The following is an 11,227-nucleotide window of genomic DNA, read 5'->3' on the forward strand; positions in this document are numbered from 1 at the left end:
TGATGTTCCAGGAGGAATAAGCCAAATGGCAAATGATTTAGGTAAACTAGAAAAATGGTCAGAGTTGTGGCAACTAACATTTAATGTGGATAAGTGCAAGATAATGCATCTTGGACGTAAAAACCCAAGGGCAGAGTACAGAATATTTGATAGAGTTCTAACCTCAACATCTGAGGAAAGGGATTTAGGGGTGATTATTTCTGATGACTTGAAGGTAGGCAGACAATGTAATAGAGCAGCAGGAAATGCTAGCAGAATGCTTGGTTGTATAGGGAGAGGTATTAGCAGTAGAAAAAAGGAAGTGCTCATGCCATTGTACAAGACACTGGTGAGACCTCACTTGGAGTATTGTACGCAGTACTGGAGACCGTATCTCCAGAAGGATATTGATACCTTAGTCAGAGTTCAGAGAAGGGCTACTAAACTGGTTCATGGATTGCAAGATAAAACTTACCAGGAAAGGTTAAAGGATCTTAACATGTATAGCTTGGAGGAAAGACGAGACAGGGGGGATATGATAGAAACATTTAAATACATAAAGGGAATCAACACAGTAAAGGAGGAGACTATATTTAAAAGAAGAAAAACTACCACAACAAGAGGACATAGTCTTAAATTAGAGGGGCAAAGGTTTAAAAATAATATCCGGAAGTTTTACTTTACTGAGAGGGTAGTGGATGCATGGAATAGCCTTCCAGCTGAAATGGTAGAGGTTAACACAGTAAAGGAGTTTAAGCATGCGTGGGATCGGCATAAGGCTATCCTAACTATAAGATAATGCCAGGGACTAATGAAAGTATTTAGAAAATTGGGCAGACTAGATGGGCCGAATGGTTCTTATCTGCCGTCACATTCTATGTTTTTATGTTTCTATGACTAGTTGCTGTACTCTCTAAATGCCTCTCTTGTGTCTTTATTTCCATTCATGTTAAATGTTAGGACTATGACTAGTTGCTGCACACTCCGAAAGCCTCTCTGTAGACCCCCGTCTGTCATATTGCCAAAGAGCGCGTTAGTACCTCGGTGACCCCTTTGGCAGTAGGATCATACTGAAGATTTTGGAAATGAGTGTGCATCATGTTGTTGCTGGAGTGTATATGTGATATAATGGTTAAATTAGTATAAATTAACATATTAGTGAGTATTCTTCTCACACATTAATTCTTCTTTTCAGCCTCCAGTCTCGCTTGTTCCATTTGGAAAACCCTGGAATAAAAGACATCAAAACGGAAAGCACTAAGGTAGCTATAGCTATCTGTTTATTATTTGCTCCATTACAGATCGCAGAGGGATTTAATCCCTTAAGGACCAAACTTCTGGAATAAAAGGGAATCATGACGTGTCACACATGTCATGTGTCCTTAAGGGGTTAAACGCCTTGAGTGTCAAGAATATTGAAAGCATAAGATATTCACTAAAGTGAAAACTAGAGCCAGGGAGTCAAAGTGAATTTCAGATTTAAGGCCAAAGTAGCCAACTGGAGGCATAGCTGGCTTGGAGAATTCTTCCAGTTTGACTGTTTTGGCCTTACATTTTAAATTCACTTTGACTATATTCTCGTTATAGTGAATAACCCTGTGTGTATTAAAAAGCTGTATAATGCGCAAATGTAATGTACTTTTTTATATTTAATAATGGACTTATAGAACGTTCAGACAGCTGAATGTAACACTGCACAGACCATAAAAAGATGACGTCTCTCTCCTCTTCTGGCTCCTGGAGCCGACTTGGTTTTGGTTTGATTGTTTTTTTATTTACTTTTTCTCCATTTTATGGTTGGCCTCTACCCAGGTTTTGTTGAAGAGTGCTCCAAACTGATCTTGTCAAAGAGTGACCAATCATAGGCCCCTTATGGTAGTATGGATCCTGATTATGTTTTGATACGTGATATCATGTTGGGCCACTCAGTGCTCAATCTATTGACAGCCGCTAAATCGTTCCCTAAGGATTTTTCTGCATTGCGCTGGTTAGTGGCGCGTACCAGCTTGTACCACGCATTGAGGGTTTCAGGACTAGTTGGGCTTTCTCTATGGCATCAGTTGGTAAATGCCAATATGTAGAGGCACGCACTATATCCTGAATTACATGACATTCAATTTACTCCTTGTGTTATATTTCCCGTAGTAACAGTAAGACTAAGCCATGGGCTGGCCTCAGCCTAATGATATCATAAAAATACAGGGTTTGCTGTACGTATACCCAGTGAAACAGACAGACATGTAATTCACAAGCTATTACCATATAAATTCTCATAATGTACGATTTGTCAACTTTGAAGCTATGACGCACGGTAATCTTCAGCTAATTCTGTCCGCCACTAATTGATGCCCTAAGGTTTCTGTCATTCTATTTTGCTGGAATAAAGGCTCAACAAGTTCCTAATTTACTAATGTGTCAACAACCTTTAAAGTCCGTGTGTCACACATTAGTCCTTGGATTTAAGGATCCTACTTACCTCCATAATACACAGTGTTAACTATTTGGTTCCTTGCTTAGAAAGCCCTGATTCATATTTTGTGAAAGTGCAAGATGCACTCTATGCATTCCATATGAAATATCTGGTGACACCTGTTTGATGGCCACTGTATGTTATAGAACGGTGGGCTTTACTTTGGCAGAGGAATTACAGTAAGGAATGTTAAAGAGTAAAATTCATCAATACATTTTAAACAACCCTATAATTACTGGGTGTCAATATGTTTTATGAAGGATAGATGATGTCAAATAAACTTATGTAATAGTGTTCTATGACATGTGAGTAAAACCATAGATCAGGGTTTTGCTGTAGATTTTGTAGATTTTACATATTTAGATTTTTCAAAAGTACTTGCTTTTTTACCACATAGAAAACAAATGTACAAATTGGGGGAAAAAAGCAGCTGAAAAGGATTTGTGCAAAGGTTTAGATATTTGTGCTTTGATTGAAAAGTGGCTAAAAGATAGAGTGCATAGAGTTGTTTTCAGTGGAACATTTACAAAACAAACAGCGTTGGTAAGACGAGACTGGCCAGGGTCCACTTTTCTCATGGTTTGCCGTTTATTAAAGGCATTAATGAAAGATTTTGCCAAATGCTTTGAAAACTATGTTTCAGAGTTTTCAAATATCATTTTAGTTGAGATAATACAGTTTAATCAGAAGGCTAATTCTCTACAGACAGTTGAAGGTACATTATATAGAAAAAGAAATGTCTTAACAATGGCAATTAGAAGCTTTAATCCATAAGGTAATAAATAAGTTAAACATTATTTGCTTCTGGGGCGGGGCCTGACTGTCATGCTGCATGGTCGCACGAAACAACAGCTCCAACGACTTTCTGACTTTTTAAGCCTAAAAGAGTAACTCCTGAACACGCCTGACGACCAAAAGTTATGGACTTACACCCATTGGAGCTCCGGGCCTCAGGAGAGGCTAGCGGCAACTGTTTTAGTCCCTCGGGGAGATACACACTGTTCTCACTGGATGAGGCCTACCTATCCTGCACAGTGGTATAAAGCTGGACTCACCTAACCGTATGTACCAGCCCCTTCCCCCCTCCCCCCTCCCCCCTTTGGGCCGGCGGGGGTGATCCCGGCCCACGCCCTGTGGCCGCTACCGCGTTAGGAGATCATGGGACCCCACAGAACTGCCAACCCACAGCCCAGGCCGCAAGCCACGTCTAAAATGGCGGCAGCCACACACTCACCAACTCGCACCGAGGAAACTGCTAGGTGCTACACTTTGAGGGATGCAACTACCGCAAATCCCAGGTGGGCCCTAAATACATGCAGAGCGCATCGCCACCAGCCCGACTAATGTTCCCGAAAAGCCCGGGGCAACACGCGAAATGGATGCCGGGGAGGAGGTGAGCATCCGCAAACAGCTTTGATCCAGCTCACACTAACCGGACCCAGCAGATATACCTTCAGGTTGCTCCAGGTTGCAGGCAACCGGTGCACAGCAACGCTTCCTCTCCTGGATCTGACCCGCAGCACGTCCATTGTGGCACCCCGTCGATTGACGGCTAAATCGCAACAAGATGGTCCTAACAGTTGGAGGATATTGGATGAGGCAAACATTATGCCAAATGGGAACTCTCCAGCATTCTGCCTCCATAAACATGGACTCTATGTGGTCACATTTTCTAGTAGTACCTTCAGCCTTATTACATGTGAAACGCATTAAACATCAGTTGGGGTGCTGGTAGTTAACCACCTGCGGTGGGGGTCCTGGGGCGTTCACGCATGATAAGCAAAGATTTATTCATAGCATCTCAGCATTTATACTACCGTACTGCTTAAGCTAGACATATACCCTCAACCCGTGAAGCGCAACACATAGTTAGAAACGTTTTATCTTGTTTAAATCGACTACTCAGCGACATTTGTTTTTTCTGCATGTATAATCTTACTTGTACACCATACAAAAAAAAAAGCGCACAACATCTTGACCTTTTCAGCATATACTTGTGATTATACTTCTTGTTAAATGCCTGTCATTGCGCTTCCAAAAATAAAGAATTGATATATTTCACAAATCACTTATAAGACCATTTGAACAGGTTGGTGCAAATTGTTGGCATTTTGGAGGAATACTGGAGCATATATGTGCAATACTGGAGCATCATGGGGCGATAACTTCATCCTGCAAAGTAAAGCACTGTGGATTTATGTGTGTTTCGTACTTGACTCCGCTGCACTCCTTACTCCGGGAAGTGCTTTAATAGAATTCACATGGGCGAAGGATTCCGAATCTGTCAGAGAGCAGGATTCGTTCCTTTTAGTGCATCTACAACTGATATCTTGAAAAAGCAGCAAATATCAAAGAAGAAGGGAAGAGATTTGAAAAATGAACTTTACCTTATTTGGGGGCACAATTAGCAATATTGATGTTGCCATTGCTGTTATTGATCCAAAAGAACAAGTATATGCAAATGGATTTTGGCTATTTTGGTATCAAATTTGCCATAAATCCAGGGTAATTAGTAAAGCAAACAGAAAATGCTAATGACTTAACTTGATGTACAGTGTCTTTGTTCAGTGCAATTAACTCTGAATGGACAATATACATCACACTCGCTGTTGCGTGTAGTAAAATGCGTTGGTAACATTACTTGCAAATCTATTCGGAAAAATGCAAATAAAAGATAAGATTCCATCTGATCAGCCTCTGTTTTACAAAGAAGAGGGAGGATAGAGTTAAAACTACCATTTAATACATAACCAATTTCTCTTTGCCTGTGGGAAGGCTATTGTTAATGTTGACCTGTTGAATAACTGACTTAATATTTCACAGAAGTATTTCCACCGAGGTCACGTAGGTTGAAAAATGATCCTTGTCGTGACAGGGCTGTCATTACATGAAGGGATTTGGCTAACTCCTGTTATGAAGTAGTTAAGTTTCAATAGTTATTACAAGATTCTGACTAACCTTGCCGGTGAATATTATTTCAGGAACACTAGAAATAGCCGGTCACTTGACAAGGTTAATCCCTAACGTGAGAATTGTTGAGAAGTCAATTTTAAGGCGAGAGTAGCTGAAGTGGAAATATAGTGGAATTATATGTAAATTTTGAATCCAAACAGTATGAGAAGCAACATGACATTAAAAGCCCAGATAGGAGATAGGAGGTATTTGACGCAAGGTATTTGACATAAGATTACAGGGTTATTCAAAGTTAACATAAATAATTAAAAGTTAAAGGGTCACTCTAGGCACCCAGACCACTTCAACTCAATAAAGTGGCCAGGGTGCATATTCCCAGGACCCTTAACCCTGGAAAGGTAATTATTGCAGTTTCAATTAACTGCAATACTTACCTTTATGAGTTAACTCCACCTCTAGTGACTGTCTACCAGCCAGCCACTAGAGGGACTTCAAGGTCGTTTGGCGACTTTTGGTTGCTTATCTGACGCTGGACGTCCTCACGCTATGCATAAGGACATCCAGCGTCGCCCAAAACCTCATAGAAAAGCATTTTATAATGCTTTCCTATGGGGCTGTTCTAATGCGAGCGTGGCCATTGCCGCGCATGTGCATTAGGGGATGAGCAAAGGCAGACCTCGAGCCAGCACCCCCCACAGGATGGGGGGTGGGGGGGGGGGGGGGCACTATAGGGAGCTATTGTGCCAGGAAATCAACTTTGTTTTCCTAACACTATAGTTTTTCTTTAACAAACAGGGTTATTCAAAGTGAATTTCCAATTTAAGGCCAAAATAGCTGAATTGGAAAGAGTGAGCTTTGTATCCAGTTCTGTTAATTTTTCTTTAGGGAATAACGTTGTTGCTTTTTTAAAATAACCGGGGGAAAAATATTAGCTCTTCAGGATAGATGGCATATCGGGATAGTCACAATGACAAAAAAAAAATGCAAATTGTGTCCTGCAGGGGTTAAAGGTTGTGTAAGTACATACAGAAGATGACTAATTGGCAAGTCTGAGGAACCAGCTTATTCCCAGATATTTTTGATAGCGCTCTGCTTCTCATTGGTCGAGTCCTTGAGTTGTAATCTTCAATTTTCGGTTGATGCTTACCTGCACTCATTTGTGGATTTCACAAAATAGATGTTTAACTGCGTACAGAAAATGCAACCAATAAAAGCTTTCAAACAGATTGTAAAACCTTACCTTACCTGAAATTCCTGAATAAAGAAGTAAAAATTGTTTTCATATCAATGTCCTCTCCCCACTCTGATGCATTGGCAGCTGAAAAGTTATGTTCGAAGAGTGCTCATTACATGATGTACACTTGTTTCAGGAGATAGTTACATAGTTACATAGTTAGATAGCTGAAAAGAGACTTGCGTCCATCAAGTTCAGCCTTCCTCACACCTGTTTTTTGCTGTTGATCCAAAAAAAAAACAAAAAAAAACAAAACCCCAGTTTGAAGCACAATTTTGCAACAAGCTAGGACAAAAAATTCCTTCTTGACCCCAGAATGGCAGTCAGATTTATCCTTGAATCAAGCAGTTATTACCCTACATTGAAAGATTATATCCTTGAATATTCTGTCTTTGCAAGTATGCATCTAGTAGCTGTTTGAACATCTGTATGGACTCTGATAAAACCACTTCTTCAGGCAGAGAATTCCACATCCTGATTGTTCTTACAGTAAAAAAACCTTTCCTTTGCCTTAGACGAAATCTTCTTTCTTCCAGTCTAAACGCATGGCCTCGTGTCCTATGTAAAGTCCGGTTTGTGAATAGATTTCCACACAATGGTTTGTATTGGCCCCGAATATATTTGTATAATGTTATCATATCCCCTCTCAGGCGACGTTTTTCTAAACTAAATAGGTTTAAATTTGTTAACCTTTCTTCATAGCTGATATGTTCCATTCCTTTTATTAATTTTGTAGCCCGCCTCTGCACTTTTTCTAGTGCCATGATATCCTTCTTTAGAACAGGTGCCCAAAATTGCACAGCATATTCAATATGTGGTCTTACCAGTGATTTATAGAGAGGCAAAATGATATTCTCGTCCCGAGAATGAATGCCCTTTTTCATGCATGACAATACCTTACTGGCCTTGGCCACTGCTGATTGACATTGCACATTGTTGCATAGTTTGTTGTCTATAACAATTCCCAAGTCCTTTTCGAGTGTTGTTATCCCTAATTCGCTTCCATTAAGGGTATACGTTGCTTGTGTATTCTTTACGCCGAAGTGCATAACTTTGCATTTTTCAACATTAAATTTCATCTGCCATTTGAGTGCCCAGTCCTCCAGTCTATCTAAATCCTTCTGCAGCAAAGTAATATCTTGCTCACATTGTATTATTTTACAAAGTTTTGTGTCATCTGCAAACACTGAAACATGACTTTCAATGCTGTCTTCAAGATCATTTATAAAAATGTTAAATAGAAGGGGTCCCAGAACAGACCCCTGAGGGACACCACTTGCCACCTCTGTCCAGCTTGAAAATTTACCATTAACGACAACTCTTTGTATTCTGTTTTTAAGCCAATGTTCTACCCAAGAACAAGCATTTTCATCGAGACCGATTTCCTTGAGTTTGAACACTAATCTTTTGTGTGGAACTGTATCAAATGCCTTGGCAAAATCCAAATAGATCACATCCACTGCAACACCCTGATCTATACTTCTACTTACTTCTTCGTAGAACGCAATCAAGTTAGTTTGACATGACCTGTGCTTCATAAAACCGTGCTGATTTTTGCTGATAACCATATTCTTCTCAAGGAATTCTTGAATATTATCCCTTAATAACCTTTCAAATATTTTACCAGCCACAGAAGTTAAGCTCACAGGTCTATAATTTCCAGGCAAGGATTTTGAACCCTTTTTGAATATAGGAACCACATCTGCCTTCCTCCAATCCTCCGGAACACTTCCTGAAAGAAAAGAATCTTGAAAGATTAAAAACAGAGGTTCACTTATTTCTACACTTAGTTCCTTAAGTACACGTGGATGGATACCGTCAGGCCCTGGAGCTTTGTTTATATTAACTTTCTTTAGTTGCTGCAGCACATTGTCTTGAGCATTATGTCACTGGTCTGGTGTTGAAGAATTTCACTGACCAATCATCTTTTACAGATTGTAACGTCATTCTTCTTTGTGAAACTTTGTGTGTGTTACTGTGTTGGAGTTAGGGGGAGGATGGTAATCGAGAAACCTTTGATGTGTGCATTTTATGTGTGTTTTTGTATAACTGTAATACGTTGGTTTAAAAAAAACATGACATTGGTTGCCACGTTTAAGGTTTGAAGCATATGTGAAAATAACGATTGTGTCAATAGTAACAGATGAAACTCTGATTTTCTTTTAGGTTACTCCTACTCCAGAAACACATCTTGTGAATGGCGATCAAGACCAGAATATTTCAAAATCTACTGAAGACCACAAAGATGACAGTTCCCTATTGAACGTCCACATTGAGAATAAAAGTGCCTCAGGACGCCCCATTCCTGCTCTGAGAGCAAACAGAGCTCCAGAAAAAACCCAAAATCATGATGTACATAATGATGACAAGCAGTCTGAAATATATGAAAAACAGAATGTGAAAATTCTAGACCAAAATCAAGAAGATCCGGTTGAGGGCCAGAAACATCATAACTTTGGACAAATGGACAAAAACGTTGGATTTCAAGAGCAGGCCATTGACAATCAGAAAGAGAGACTTCCAGACAAAAACCAAGAACTTCAAAATCAGAGTGAAAAACACTTTAATCCAGGAGACATCATACACTCAGCGTTGTCCAACACTGAAGAGGTGGATGAAATGCACAATCCATCGCCCAAATTATTAGCACAAAGCCAAGAATCTGGAATAATGAGTGGAGACCAGACACTGGATCATAAACCCATTGCAGTGCCTTCAGAAATTAGTGATGTGGATATAGTAACAACCGAATACAAGTCCCAGGACCAAAATGACAAATCAGCATCAACTATCAGCGACCATGTTGAAGAATCAGTTCCATCAGATAACAATCAGGAGATTGACCAAAACCAGGAGTTTATGTCTGTGAACCTAGACCAAAAGCACGATGACACAACAAAGACCAAAGACCAAAATGCAGATCTTCATGCATTTATCCAAGACCAAAACCTGGTTATTCAGTCACCAAATGAAAACCAAAACCAAGAACTCAAATCATCCTCACAAGATCATTACCTAGATCCAGTATCAGAGACGCAAGACCGAAACCAAGAGTGCGCTTCATCTACCAAAGACCAAAATTTGAATCCTGCTCTAACGACCCAGGACCAAGACTACAAATTACTGACCCAAGACCAAAGCCAAGAACCAGCTTCAATTACCCCAACCTTAGTTCTAACCAATGACCAAAACATTGAGCACATTCCAGTGACCCAAGACCAAAACCAAGAACTTATATTAACAGCACAAGACCAAAATCAGGGACAGATAACAGAACTGTTATCTCATGATCATGCCCAAATTCAGGATTTAACACTGCCAGACCAAGATCAAAGCCAGAAAATATCACCACCTTGTGAAGACCAAAATGAGGAATATTTTCCATTTTCTGAAGATCAGAAACCAAGCACTGTACTCCAGTCTAAAAACCTAGTTCATGAGACACAAGCTCATATTTCCCATGACGTTGTTGTAGTTGCGTACAATACCTCTGATTCAGGCCCGGGCCAGTATATCTCGAATAGTCAGCAGGTTTCCAGTGCTGCAATATATCCTCTTGAAGTTGAGCCATTACTGAAGAAAGATGAGAAGCTAAATGCCAGTTCCAACACAGCGGAATCACGAAAGGAGAAGGCTCGGGTAAAGGAAAAAACATGCCAATGCTGTGTCGTCATGTGAGATCTCTATTGTTCCTGATTTAACAAGACCAGGAACAAACAAGTGGAGAAAACAAATAATGTACATTATAATATAGAATAAACAGTGTGTATATGGGGCGGTTACGACACTCTGCATCAAACTGTATGTTAAAAGGCAAAGGGTGAAGCATTTATTTTTAGATCCAACTAATATTATTCTTGCTTTTAAAAAATGCCGTACCCTGGAGACTGACTTGTGAAGCTGGTGAAATGAGCAATAAGCACTGGTATGAATTTTGCTTTATAGAAATATATATTATTATATTATTTCCTTTTATGGTTAGCTTTTTATTTTAATGCACACAATGGGTAGTAGATAACAATTTAAAATGTTATTAATTATAGCGATCATGAAATATTCATAATAAAATGTAAGAGTATTTCCCTAATTTTGCTTTATATCAAAGTTTTATTTTCTTTTATTTTAAAATTATTGCTTTTGCACAGTGACCAAATAACACGATAAACTGTTTTTTTTTAAAGGGACACTGTCACTTCCCAGGATTTTCAGCATGACGTTTACTTACTTGTATATTTAACAATTGAAATAACATTTAAAATCTACACCTATTTATCCTGCAAATGGGCGCTGCCATCTTAGCTTCCTGTCATTCATTGTTATAAACTCTTTACTTTGCACCTGGCAGGCACCATAGAGGGTAGCACACAGAGGAGGGGGAGAAATGAAGCCATGCTTTTATTTCACCCCTTCATTTGTACTATTTGTCATGGCATTGCCTTGTCTGAATGGAATCATTATGCCATTTGTTAAATCTTTAAAATTAATTTACAAAAAAAAAAAATCTTATTAAAAATGGTTTGCCCAAGTTATAATTGTTTACAATTTTTTTATTCAATGGTGTAAATTCCACAGAAGTGACAGTTCCCCTTTAAATCTCCAGAATCAGTGAAACTAATTTTGATTTGAATCGC

The 11,227-nt window shown here is 39.3% G+C and overlaps 1 protein-coding gene across 1 annotated transcript in view; it reads left to right on the forward strand.

Moving 5' to 3' along the window:
• Positions 1–10,683, forward strand: part of PALM3 (paralemmin 3) — a 45,138-nt gene extending 34,455 nt beyond the window's left edge. Inside the window, exons 5-6 of the mRNA XM_063449608.1 lie at positions 1,175–1,241; positions 8,763–10,683. Coding sequence (XP_063305678.1) covers positions 1,175–1,241; positions 8,763–10,274 — 1,579 coding nt within the window. The 3' untranslated portion in view covers positions 10,275–10,683. The remainder of the gene's footprint in view (positions 1–1,174; positions 1,242–8,762) is intronic.
• The last annotated feature ends 544 nt before the right edge of the window (positions 10,684–11,227 follow it).

The sequence above is a fragment of the Pelobates fuscus genome, chromosome 3 (genome assembly GCF_036172605.1).
Source record: "Pelobates fuscus isolate aPelFus1 chromosome 3, aPelFus1.pri, whole genome shotgun sequence".
NCBI classification, from domain to species: domain Eukaryota; kingdom Metazoa; phylum Chordata; class Amphibia; order Anura; family Pelobatidae; genus Pelobates; species Pelobates fuscus.